We start from the raw sequence: 13,319 nt of genomic DNA, 5'->3' as shown, positions 1-13,319 counted from the left end.
TGCTTTTCAGATTTATATTCAAAGTCTACTATCTATGATCATCTGTATTTCTTCTCCTAGGACCTCTGTCACCCACCTATCTGATGATGGTAATTGACAGGGCAGGAGCACCTTTATTTTGGACAAACCGCCACTTTAAGTTCCAACTCCCTTTCTAGCCTCATGTGTTTCAAGGAAATCACTTCTAACTATAAGCAAACAGAAAAAGCAGCCAGTTAAACACAAATAAAACAGCTCGGGCACAGAGGGAAGTAGGGGGAAAGTCTCTTGGGTAACTGTCAAATTTCACCCTCATACAATGGGCCTTAATAAGGACATTCCTCTCCCTTCAGGGGCACTAAGATAGGGAAGCTAAAAGCAGACTTGGGGGGTATGTCTGCAGCTGAAAAAAAAACCAAAACAAACAAACAAACAAAAAAACACAACTCTCCCTCCCAAATAAGCACAACAAAGAAACACAGAAGCAGTCCAAGCCTCTAATAAACTCTCCCACCCTGAACCCTTAAAAACTCTTAGTCTGTAAAAAAAAGTTTGTCTCTAACCTAACTCAGTCAAAAGGCTCCTCTCGTGTTTGTTTTCTCTAAAATAAACCTGTCTTATCTGGCAAGCCACTTTTCATGTTTCTTTCATCTTTCTTTAATTCTTTCGGTAATGACCAAAATGCATGAATTTTTCTTTCATGTATTCTTATTATTACGTAGAGGAAAATATATCCAATAAATGAAATTTAAAACTCTCTTCAAAAGGTTGTATCAATACTTTCTTAATTATTTCAAGGAAGAGCCCTAAAATATATATATAAAACCATAGTTATCTTATGAATTCTGCTTTGTGGTGTTTTTTCTTAAGAAACATGAGTGCCGGCTGGGTGCAGTGGCTCATGCCTGCAATCCCAGCACTTTGGGAGGCCAAGGCAGGCGGATCACAAGGTTAGGAGATTGAGATGATCCTGACGAACACGGTGAAACCCCATCTCTACTAAAAATACAAAAAAATTAGCCGGGCAGGGTGGCGTGCGCCTGTAGTCCCAGCTACTCGGGAGGCTGAGGCAGGAGGATGGCGTGAACCTGGGAGGTGGAGCTTGCAGTGAGCCAAGATCACACCACTGCACTGCAGCCTGGGTGACAGAGTGAGACTCCATCTCAAAAAAAAAGAAAGAAAGAAACATGAGTGCCAAAGTTTTATTTGTTCATTCTTACATTTGAAATATTCTTCAATGACATCCTTGGCTTAAGATTCTTTGACATAGTCCTTAACTACTGCACAACTGCAGCCAACTACTTTTCGGGGGTTTCCCTCTCAGTTTTACAGAGGCCTACCCATTCCCCTGGTTTCTCGTTGTCATCAATCTTAATTAGGGTGAGTTGGTGTTCAGCACCATGGGCCTCCACCAACTTGACATACATAGGCTCACTGCAGTTGGATGCAGGCAGACAAAGGTGGGCTTGGCGCTTGTCTAAGGCTTTGGCAGCTTCACAAATTACACATGCTAGGCCATCATGGGTGAGGGCAGTCTTCCGCACCTCTTATAAAGTAGTGTTAATGGCCATGACACCTCCAGCAGCAATGCCTCCGTTGGCCATGATGGTGTATTAAAGGTAAAACGGAACCTCATATGCACTCGAGCCTCTGCCATGGCGTGACTTGGCAGTGGCAAGGAAATAGTGAATTATGGTTTTAACAGAAATTTTTAAACCAAATGTCTATTTGGGACATTGGTTTGGGAGGTACGGTGCCCTTTATGCTCTGTCTTTTCTATACAGTACATTCTTTGTTTTTCTTTTTATTTTTATGTTAGATTCTGGGGTACATGTGCAGACTTGTTACATGAGTATATTGTGTGATGCTGAGGTATGGGCTTCTAATGATCCCATCACCCAAATAGGAAACATAGTATTCAATCGGTAGCTTTTTAACCCCTGCCCCTCTTCCTCCTTGCCCCCCTTTTGGTGTCCTCAGTGTCTATTGCTCTAGTCTTTATGTCCAAGTGCACACTTATTTTAAACCTAGTTTCCAGACCTTGTGGTTGTCCCATCAGATGGGTATGAAGGTACCATGGAATCCATAAGGCATCTGCACAGGTACCTCTGCTCGGCCCAACTCTTCAAAGTTCTTGGCATCCAAAACTAGGAGAAAATTGCTTTCATTCTAGAAAAGGAAAGACAATATTGAAAATTATCTTTTCTTCATCAAAAATTTGCCTGTCTCTTCCACTAAGCTGTAAAATTCCTAATGGAGAGACCATGTTGGTCGGGCACAGTGGCTCACACCTGTAATCCCAGCACTTTGAGAGGCTGAGGTGGGTGGATTGCTTGAGCTCATCATTGAAGACCAGCCTCGGCAACATGGCAAAACCCCATCTCTATAAAAAATACAAAAATTAGCCAGGTGTGTAGTGCACACCTGTAGTCCCAGCTACTCAGAGGCTGATGCAGGAGGATCACTTGAGCCTGGGAGGCAGAGGTTGCAGTGGGCTGAGATTGTGCCACTGCACTCCAGCCTAGGTGACAGAGCAAGACCCTGTCTTTAAAAGAAAAGAAAAAGAGAGAGAGAGAGAGAAAGAGCAAGACCATGTCTTACACATCTTCATATCTCTCCCTAGAACCTAGCACAGTGCCTCACCTATATGCTCACAGATTGTTTCCTCAGTTGCTGAACTGGACTGGAAAGGATATCATAGCTAAAGAAGTTCATACCTAGAGCAAATAAATTAAGTTGTTTCTATCAATCACCTTCATAGGATTTCTTTGAGTTTAATATTTTTGCTTGCACCTTGCCAATCTTTTAAAAGACAGAAACTCTTTCTTCCAAGTTAGAAATGCCTCCATTTTGTGTTACTTTGTAGCTGTTCAAAGGGCAGCATTGCAAGGCAGACTGAGATCTGCCAAATCGAATTCCAGGAATGGCAAGTGCATGGCATGAGAACAAAGTCCTCCTAAAGCCCATGACAGGTATCGCTAATTGATCACAGCCTTTCTTACTGAACCCTTAAAAGGCCTCAGAGCCCTGCACCCCAGGCAGCCACTAATAATTAATCAAAGCTGATACTCAAAGTGAACCTATTTACCATAAGATTGCCCTAGACAAGGAGTCAGATAGTGAATAGTGTTATTGAGACACTGGACCAGGACTGATGACATTGGACTTGGAGGTCAGTTCATTGAAATTGGCAGCACACATGATGGTATAAACATTAGACCAGAAGTCAAAAGACTTGGATTTAAATACTGGCTTTACCACTATGAGATCTGATGCAAGTTTACTTCAACTTCTTTACAAATTCCACATGTATAAAATGGTATCCCACAAAGTTGTTTTGATAACTGAATATGTGTAAGTAGTTCGTAAATAACAAATTCCTATGCAAATACAAATTGTTATTATGGTCTTCCAAACAGAACTTTAAAACAACAAAATATGGATTGAGACAAAAGGGTATGTAAATAGTAAGAAGGGGAAGAGAAGGGAAAAGGAATCAAAGTAAACTATCGACAGATGAGTGTGCATCCTTGACTTATCAGATGACTCAGTGCTACTTTTCTTTCTGACTAGTGATAGGGAAATATATTTACCTGGTTGGGAGTGATCACCACAGAAAGAATAACCCCACCATCTTCTTCATTGGTTCCTGGTACTGGAACAAAAACAGGTTCTGAGGGATAAAAACCATCTTCTCTCCAAACCTGTAAGTCCCAAAAAAAGCATTCGATAAAAGGCCGGTAGTAAGTTGGGAGCTTTCTATGGCTTTTGTCACTTCAAGCATGGATTTGGCTGTGATATAGTTTGGATGTGTGTCCCCTCCAAAGCTCATGCTGAAGTGCTGAGCCCACTGCTGAAGGTGGGGCCTAGTGGGAAGGCTGGGTGATGGGGGCCAGTCCCTCATGAATAGCTTAGCACCATCCTCTTGGTGATAAGTGAGCTCTGGCTCTATTAGTTCATCTGAGAGGTAGTTGTTTTAAAGGAGGCTGGCCCTTCCTCCTCTCTTGCTCCCACTCTCTCACCATGTGACATGAGGCTGCCCCTTTGCCTTTGCCTTCTGCCATGATTGTAAGCTTTCTGAGGCCTCATCAGAAGCTGAGCACATGCTGGTGCCATGCTGGTACATCCCACAGAACTATGAGCCAAATAAGCCTCTTTTTCTTTTTCTTTTTCTTTCTTTTTTTTTTTTTTTTTTTTTTTTTTTTTTTTTTTTTTTTTTGAGACGGAGTCTTGCACTGTCGCCAGGCTGGAGTGCAGTGGCACAATTTCAGCTTACTGCAACCTCTGCCTCCCAGATTCAAGCGATTCTCCTGCCTCAGCCTCCCTATTAGCTGGGATTACAGGCATGTGCCACCACGCCCAGCTAATTTTTGTATTTTTAGTAAAGACAGGGTTTCACCATGTTGGCCAGGATGGTCTTGATCTCCTGACCTTGTGATCCACCCCTCCTCAGCTTCCCAAAGTGCTGAGATTTCAGGCGTGAGCCCCCGCACCCGACCTAAACCTCTTTTATTTATAAATTATCCAGCCTCGGGGATTTCTTTATAACACAGAACAGACTGACACAGGCTGTCAATAGAATAATCCAAAAATAAAAGAATCAGCCCTACTGAGTTGAATATAGGAGAAAGAGAGGGAGTCTTTGCAGTCCCAGATTCCATCACCATCAAACACAATTTGTGTAACTATAATTTGCTATCTACTTTAAATATAGGTGTCTCAACAACCCTAACCCCACAATTGCCCCCAAAATAACATCAAGATCAAACATAGAATTATTTTGCTGGGCTTGGGGTCAATTTGGATTCCCTAGAAGGAACATACCCCTAACTTAGATGATTTCATAGTTCTCAAACTCAATAAAAGAAAATGGCTGAGCTCCTTAAATACTGAAGAATCTTAAGATCTACTTTAAATAGAACTAATTCAAAGGGAAGAACAGGTTTCTGAAAAGTTCAAAAAGGAAAGAGTTTTTCATCACCTTCAGTGTCTTATTCACCACATCAACCTTGATCAGAGAATCCCCCACCAAATGCCGAAAGCCACAGCCATAAAAGAAACGATACTTTTTGCCACTGAATTGACCATAGTAGATCTGAGGAAATTCAATGCCTCCTTCCTTTTCTAGGTCCTCCTGATGTAGATTTTCATGAGAGCACCAGATCTAAAAGAGATTTCAAAAGGATTTGTAGTGGTTGCTTAATTCTTATTTTCCTCTTATGTATGTCAGTGAGGAGCCTCATACTTATAAAGGTTTGTGACAGGGCGTGGGAACTGAGGTTCTACGTCATTTTTTAATATTGTTCCTCTTTCCATCATATGTATGGATGCATAATGATTATCAAATTTTATTAATAAGCTGTCAAATGACATAGGAGGTAGACATATGCTTTTTATTCTTCTAAAGCTAAGGCATTGACAGCTACACAATGATAGACCTGTGCTAAGCACATATTATCTAAAAGGTAGGGATTGCAGCTGGACGCGGTGGCTCGAGCCTGTAATCCCAGCACTTTGGGAGGCTGAGGCAGGTGGATTACCTGAGGTCAGGAGTTCGAGACCAGCCTGGCCAACATGGCAAAACCCCATCTTAGCTAAAAATACCAATATATTAGCCAGGCGTGCTGACAGGTGGCTGTAATCCCAGCTACTCGGGAGGCTGAGGCAGGGGAATTGCTTGAACCCAGGAGGCAGAGGCTGCAGTGAGCTGAGATGGCACCACTGCACTCCAGCCTGGGTGACAGAGCGAGACTCCGTCTCAAAAAAATAAAATAAAAAAAAAAAAATTAAAAAAAATTTAAAAAAATTAAAAAAAGGTGGGGATTGCTAATGTCAAGCTCAAATGAATAGACATTCCACAACCATTAGACAGTTCCATATCTCTGTTTCAAAGCACAGGAAGGATAGATAAACACTGTGTTCATTCCCACTGTTTCTGCAATTCTTGTGCAAGCAGTGTTACATGACCTTACCCTGCTCGGATGAATGTTATAAAAGTTATTGGGTACCAAACATTTTGGAAAACAGCTAAGGAATAAAGTAACACCACTAAAGCTCAAAGTCTTACTCTAATGTCTGTTCATAGCATACCGTTCCATCAGCCTGTTTCACAGCACTGGCTGAAGTATAGGACAATGGACTCAGGTTGTCTCCCTCAGGGGCATTCAAACTGACATTTAAAGGCAAAACAAACCTTCGAGGGAAAGATCTGCCTGCTGAATTATAGACCTGTTTGGGAAGAAGAAAGAGATGAAAATTGTCATTCATACGGTAACAGTATGTCCCAATAATTTAGATCCAGTCAACATCATTGGCATTCCTAAATATTTAAATAAATGATAATTTCCATTCATTCATCTACTTAATATTTGTTGAGTACCTACTATAGCCCAAGCAGTTTTAGACACTGGAGATACAGTCATGAATAAAGCAAAGACTTTGACTTCATATAATTTATATTCTAGTGGAGGAATAATAAAGAAATTTAAAAATTAGAAAATATTTGTGGCCAGGTACGGTGGCTCCTGCCTGTAATCCCAGCACTTTGGGAGGCCGAGGCAGGCAGATCACCTGAGGTCTGGAGTTCAAGACCAGCCTGACCAACATGGAGAAACCCTGTCTCTACTAAAAATACAAAATTAGCTGGGCATGGTGGCGCATGCCTCTAATCCCAGTTACTCAGGAGGCTGGGGCAGGAGAATCGCTTGAACCTGGAAGGCAGAGGTTGCAGTGAGCCGAGATCGTGCCATTGCACTCCAGCCTGGGCAACAAGAGTGAAACTCCATTTCAAAAAAAAGAAAAAAAAAAGTGTTATTTAATTAGCATCAAGTAAACAAATGATTATATAACAAAGAGTAAGAAACTAGAGAGTAACAAGGGGTGCTTTCCTTCTTCAGATTTGATCAGGTAGACCTCTGTGTGGAAAAGGATCAACTTTGCAGGCCTGGGTTGCTCAGACCCTGCACTATTTCAAGAATGACTTGTTTTCATGACTGACCTTGGGCTGGTTACTGGGAACTGAGTTCTTGGGATGTTCTGCCTGATAAGAGTGTTCTTGCATGTGCCAGTCCTTAAGTGACTCTGCAGTAGTTTGTCCAGACAGTTTATGCTAACAATGTGATTTATAATGAACACCTCCATTCCCTTGAGCATCTGGAACATCAGTAACTGAGTGTCATCATGTAGGGGTTTTATGCTTATATAACTCATCCCCAGTAAAAACCCTGGACAAGCAGGCTTGGGTGGGTTTCTTCGGCAGACAACATTTTACACATGTTGTCACTAGTTCCTGGAGGAATTAAACATGTCCTTTGTGACTCTACTGGGAGAGGACTCTTGGAAGCATGTACCTGGTTTCCTCTAGACTGCATCTCATGCGCCTTTTTCTTCTGCTGATTTTGTTTTGATCCTTTTACTGTAATCATGAGTCATGATTACATGATAGTCATCACTATATAGAGTCTTTTTGAAAAATTTTAATAAAGATGGGACCTATGTTGCCCAAGTTTGTCTCGAACTCCTGGGCTCAAGCAGTCCTCCTGCCTTGGGCTCCCAAAGTGCTGGAATTACAGCCATGAGCTACCTCGCCCAACCTATATTGAGTCTTATGAATCCTCCTAATGAATCATCAAACCTAGGCGTGATCCTGGGAACTCCCAACACAGCTTCTCTGTAGAAATGATGTTTAAGCAGGAGACCCAAATAAAGTAAGTGTGTTTTTCCTGACAGTAAGTGCTTTAAGCCCATTTTCCTCTCCTGAAATACTGTAGGATGGAGAACAAACTGCATCATTTCCTCCCATATACCTAGTCTATATGATCTCTGTAGCCTGCAGAAATATTTTTAGTGAGTAAAGATTTAGTGCTATTCTTAAGATTCATAAAGAGTTATTAGCTTTTTTTCTAAAAGGTCACCATGGCTTCAGAAGTTACTAGCTTTTAAAAAATGACTTTAATTATATTTACAATTGTTTTCTCTTGCAAAACCAAAAGACACTTCAAATAATGGTAGATTACATCATATGGATCAACTACCCCATTGAAAACAACTGGAAATGATGGACAAAATGTTTAAAACAGCTGCCTGAAGGACTGGTGACCTAAAAAGACAGTGAAGAACAAAGGGGCCAGGTTTGGGATGAAACAGAAACCCACAGAAACCAACTGGATACGGGGGCAAGTTTTCCCCCACCTATTTAAACATACGCTCAACATTATTAGTCATTAGGAAAATGCAAATCAAAACCACAATGAGATATCACTTCACACCCATTACGATGGTTATTTTTTTTTAACCCAGAAAATAATAAATGTTGGTAAAAATGTGAACAACTAGAACTCTTGCGCATTGCTGATGGTAATGAAAAATGCTGTGGCCACTGTGGAAAAATAGCTTGGCGGTTCCTCAAAAAGTTAAACATAGAATTATACAATCTAGCAATTCCACTTCTAAAATGTATACCTAAAAGAACTAAAAAAAAGAACTTGGATATTTGTATGCCAATGTTCATAGCAGCATTATTCTTAATACCCAAAAGATGGAAACAACCCAAGTATCCATCAACAGATGAATAAACAAATATAGTGCGTGTGTGTTTGTGTATACAATCGAATATTATCTAACCTTAAAAAGGAATGAAATTCTGATACATGCTACAACATAGATGAACCTTGAAAACATTACACTAAGTGAAATAAGACAGACACAAAAGGACAAGTATTGTATGATCCCACTTATATGAAGTACCTAAAATAGGCAAATTCATAGAAACAGAAAGTAGAATAGAAGTTACCAGAGACTGGAGGCGGGGGGAACAGGGAATTATTGTTTAATGGGTACAGAGTTTCTGTTTGAGATGATGAAAATGTGCTGGAAATGGATATTGGTGATGTTGCACAACATTGTGAATTTACGTAATGCCACTGAATTGCACACCTAAAATGGTTAAAATGGTAAATTTAATGTTATATATATAATTTTTACACCGTAAAAAAAGAAATAATATGGAGATTTCCCATGTATTCATCATCCTCTCTTGCCAGTGGGAATGTCTTGCATAATTACAATACAATATCACAACTGGGAAATTTACATTGATGCAATCCACCAACCTTATTCTAGTTTAACATGCATTCATTTGTGTGTGTGTGTGCGCGTGTATTTAGTTCTATGCTATTTTATCATGTGAAAATTCATGTACCTACCACCCCACTCAAGATACAGAACAGGCCATCACCACACGGATCCTTCACGCTACTTTTTGATAAGGATATACCATAGCAACTCGCTCATCCCTTAACCTTAAAGAGAAGGGCTTTCCAATAGTTTTGAGGGCTAGAGTGACAACAGTTTGAGTTTACGATTTTCCAAGAAGAGGAAGACCTACCAAACCTCTAGTCCTTTGGGTTTGGACCTCATAGGTCTGTACCTTATGAATTAGAATAAACAAGAAATAGTCCAGTACTTGCATGGACTGAATCCTGCTTCAAATTATACAAGCAAGTGAAATTCTTCTCTAGAGGAAGATAACATCATCCTGTGTCTCAAAATATTTCCACAATTTTTAAAACACAATATTCTGCAAATGAAAGAAAATAACCAGCACATGAAAAGACAAAGCAACATGATTAAAAACCAAAATAAACAACAGATAACAGAAACAGAATCACAGAAGATCCAGATAATAGTTATCAGACTTTAACTATTCTAAATATGTTTAAGGAAATTATTTTAAACTGAGAATTGTGGTAGAGAACTATAAATTGGAAAAGAGAACCAAATCAATATTCTAGAACTGTAGATCTACCTATAAGGAAATTTTCAGGTTTGGAAGGCTTTACTGTTGAATTATTCCAAAAATTTAAGAAATAATGTCAATCCTATACAATATCATCCAGAGAGAAGGAAAAGAGAGAACAATTCCCAACTCATTGTATGAGAATGAGAAAAACCATGAAACCAAAACCTAGAAAAACCATGAAACCAAAACCTAGGAAGAACATTATAGAAAAGAAAAAAAATCAAAAGGCAATTTTATTCATGAACATAGATACAAAGAATTCTAAACAAAATAGTAACAAAGCAAATCCTGCAATATATTTAAAAGAAAATACAATGCGACCAATTGGGATTTACTTCAGGAATGGAAGGGCAGCTTAACATTCAAAAATCAATCAATGGCTGTTATGAACATTTTTTAAGGAATCAGTCAATGGACTTCACCACGTTCACAGAATAAAGGATAAAAGTTATATGATTATCTCAATAGTGCAGAAAAAAAAAACAGTTGATAAAGTCCAATATCCATTCATGACAAAAAATCTCAGTAAACTAGGAGTAAAAGGGAACTCTCCTAATCTAATAAAATGTATCTTTTTAAAAAGATGTCCACACAACACCTGCTAACAAATATTTATAACAGCTTTATTCATAATTGCCAAGATTTGGAAGCAACCAAGATGTCCTTCAACAAATGAATGAATGCACAACTATGGTATGTATTTCAGTGATAAAAAGAAATGAGTTCTCAAGTCACAAAAGACACAGAGGAACCTTAAATGCATATTGCTAAGTTAAAAAAGTCAGTCTGAAAAGTCTACATACTGTATGATTCCATGTGACATTCTGGAAAAGCCAAAACTACAGAAATAGTGAAAAGATCAGTGGTTTCCAGGGGCTGAGAGAAGGAAAGGGGAAGGGAAGAATTGGTGGAGCCCAGGGAGATTTGCAGGGCAGTGAACTATGCTGTATGATATTGGTAGATACATGACATTATGCATTTGTCAAAACCTGTAGAACTGTACAACACAGACCTAACCATCATGTACAGTATGGACTTTAGTTAGTAATAATGTAACACTCCTCCACTGATACATCAGTTGTAATATATCATACCAACGCAAGATGTTAATACTAGAGGAAACTAGCAGGAGGGGGAAATATGGAAACTCTCCATACTTTCTGCTTGATTTTTCTTTAAACCTAAAACTGCTCTAAAAAACAGTCTTTTTTTTATTATTATTATTTTAGAAGTCCTTTATTGTAAAGGTAATTCTTTTGTCTGATGACAAACGGCAGCCACAGTGATTATTCTGGATCTCCACATTAGACAAATTCAATTTCTTCTTGAGACACAAGTTTACTTCTGTATTTCTGAGGTAATGTTTTCATTACTTCTGCAGTGTCTGGTGCATCTGCAAATCTAGTAACTTACTTCCCTTAGAATGCTGGGAAATTGCAGAAGAGTGAGATGGTTGTCCTGTTGATCTCAAAGTTTCTGGTACATTGGGTTTAGGATTGTCTCTTCTAGCAGGGAAGCTTATTAACGGAGCATGTGGCTTGACTACCTGAACAACCCTGCTAGCAGACACATCTTGCTGCCCATCATGACCCCCAAGAAGGGACAGTTTCTATTTTTTTTTTTTTTAATCTACAGCACACAGCATGCTTAATGGTAAAATGGTGCAAGCTTTGCCTCACAGATTGGGAACAAGTTAAGGATGCCACTATCATCACTTATATTCAACACTGTACTGAAGATCCAGTGAAATAAGACAAAAAAAAAAAGAAAGAAAACCAATAAACAACTTACATGTAGAGTTATAAAAGGAACTGTCATTACTTGCATGTGATATTATAGATGTAAAAAATCTAAAAGAATCTATAACTATTAGAATTTGTAAGTGTAATTACAATATTAGTGAATATAAGATCAACAAACAAAAATCAATTGCTGGCCAGGTGCGGTGGCTCACACCTGTAATCCCAGCACTTAGGGAGGCCAAGGCGGGTGGATCACTTGAGGTCAGGAGTTCAAGACCAGCCTGGCCAACATGGTGAAACCCTGTCTCTACCAAAAAATATGAAAATTAGCCAGGAATGGTGGCACGTGCCTGTAGTCCCAGCTACTCAAGAGGCTGAGGTGGGAGGATCGCCTGAACCCAGGGGGCAGAGGTTGCAGTGAGCTGAGATCACACCACTGCACTCCAGCCTTAGTGACACAGTGAGACCATCACCCTGTCTCAAAAAAAAAAAAAAAAAAAAATCAATTGCTATATAGCAACACTAACATAAAATGAAAGCAAAAAATAAACAACATTTAAAATAATGTAAAAAAAATCTAGGAATAAATCTAACAAAAGATGCAGAAAACCTGTAACCAGAAAACTATAAACATTGAAAGAAATTAAAGAAGTCTCAAATAAATGGAAAGATATATTGTGTTCACATACTGGAAGACTCAACATTGTGTAAAGAGGTTAGTCCTCTCTCAAATTGATACATTGGTTCAGTGCAAATACAATTAAAATATGACCATATTTTTGTGCGGGGAACTGATAGCTGATTCTAAAATTTATACAAAAATGTGAAGGGCCAGGGATGGCCATGACACTCTTTGCAAAAGAAAAATATTAGGATAACTTGATACTAAACCTTAAGACTTTTTTAATGCAGTGCACAAGTAACCATAAGTAGAACCATGAAACAGAATATAGAGTACAGAAACAGAATAATGCATATACAGATACTTGACTTCTCTAGAAGATAACACAGGATAATATTTGCATTACGTTACCAAGAGAAGATGTCTAAAACAAGATGTACAATGTATAAGTCACAAAGGAAAAGATTGTATACTGGGCCATATTAAGAATGTTTATTCATTAAAAGGCACTATTAAGATAATCTGATAAAGACAGCTAGAAAAATACCTATAGCAATTTTATATTTAATAATGAATTGTTAAACATTTTTCAACACTACCTGTTCAACTTCTATTCATTATCTTGCACTTCTATTCAACTTGAAGTCCTAGCTGGTACAGTAAGGCAAGAAAAAGAGATAAAGCCCTAAGTATTAGAAAGAAAGCTGTCATTATTTTCAGGTAACATGACTGTGCACATAGAAAATCCAAAATAATTTGTGGATCAACTATTTGAACTAATAAGTGAATTTAGCAAGATCTCTGGATACAAAATCAATTATATTTCTATATAAGAACAAAAAACAGAAAATGAAAGCTTAAAAGATACCATTTACAATAATTTCAAAACACACAAAAAGAAATGTAATATCTTTATACTGAAAACTATAACATTACTGAGAGAAATTTTTAAAGACCCAAATAAATGGAGGGATATTCCATGTTCATGGATTGGAAGACTCAATATTGTAAAGAAGTCGGTTATCTCCAAATTGATCTACAGTTGCAATACCGTATCCCACCCATCTGGGAAGTGAGGAGTGCCTCTGCCCAGCTGCCGCCCAACCACCCCAGGAGCGCCTCTGCCCAGCTGCCCACCGTCTGGGAACTGAGAAGCGCCTCTGCCCAGCTGCCACCC

General features: G+C 38.9%; 3 protein-coding genes and 2 pseudogenes across 57 annotated transcripts in view; 1 reads left to right on the top strand and 4 right to left on the bottom strand.

Moving 5' to 3' along the window:
• PTS (6-pyruvoyltetrahydropterin synthase) overlaps nt 1-13,319 on the bottom strand; it is a 166,517-nt gene that overhangs the window by 14,514 nt on the left and 138,684 nt on the right. The gene's annotated exons all lie outside the window — the stretch shown is intronic.
• The window catches only part of TIMM8B (translocase of inner mitochondrial membrane 8 homolog B), a 1,180,384-nt gene that overhangs the window by 1,054,970 nt on the left and 112,095 nt on the right, over nt 1-13,319 (top strand). The window contains exon 1 of one of the 50 annotated variants that reach the window (XM_050757826.1): nt 368-371. The exons of 48 other annotated variants lie outside the window; for them this stretch is intronic. The gene's annotated coding sequence lies outside the window, so the exon portion shown is untranslated. Of the gene's footprint in view, nt 1-367; nt 372-3,867; nt 3,872-13,319 lie in introns of those variants that run through there. One more of the 50 variants, XM_050757822.1, reaches the window with a different exon arrangement.
• Nucleotides 1-13,319, bottom strand: part of BCO2 (beta-carotene oxygenase 2) — a 48,223-nt gene that overhangs the window by 2,141 nt on the left and 32,763 nt on the right. For 4 of the 6 annotated variants that reach the window (XM_050757719.1, XM_050757724.1, XM_050757723.1 and 1 more), the window contains 4 exons: nt 6,070-6,207; nt 4,961-5,143; nt 3,573-3,683; nt 1,762-2,148 (listed from right to left, as the gene is read on the bottom strand). In XM_050757719.1, coding sequence (XP_050613676.1) covers nt 2,035-2,148; nt 3,573-3,683; nt 4,961-5,143; nt 6,070-6,207 — 546 coding nt within the window. In that variant the 3' untranslated portion in view covers nt 1,762-2,034. Of the gene's footprint in view, nt 1-6; nt 1,142-1,761; nt 2,149-3,572; nt 3,684-4,960; nt 5,144-6,069; nt 6,208-13,319 lie in introns of those variants that run through there. The other 2 variants (XM_050757722.1, XM_050757720.1) reach the window with 2 other exon arrangements.
• On the bottom strand, nt 1,150-1,667 carry LOC126936529 (40S ribosomal protein S12-like; annotated as a pseudogene).
• Nucleotides 6,220-12,711, bottom strand: LOC126935813 (alpha-ketoglutarate dehydrogenase component 4-like; annotated as a pseudogene).

The sequence above is a fragment of the Macaca thibetana genome, chromosome 14 (genome assembly GCF_024542745.1).
Source record: "Macaca thibetana thibetana isolate TM-01 chromosome 14, ASM2454274v1, whole genome shotgun sequence".
In the NCBI taxonomy this organism is placed as follows: Eukaryota; Metazoa; Chordata; class Mammalia; order Primates; family Cercopithecidae; genus Macaca; species Macaca thibetana.
Note: the sequence above shows the minus strand (reverse complement) of the source record. Positions and strands in the feature narration are given on the sequence as shown.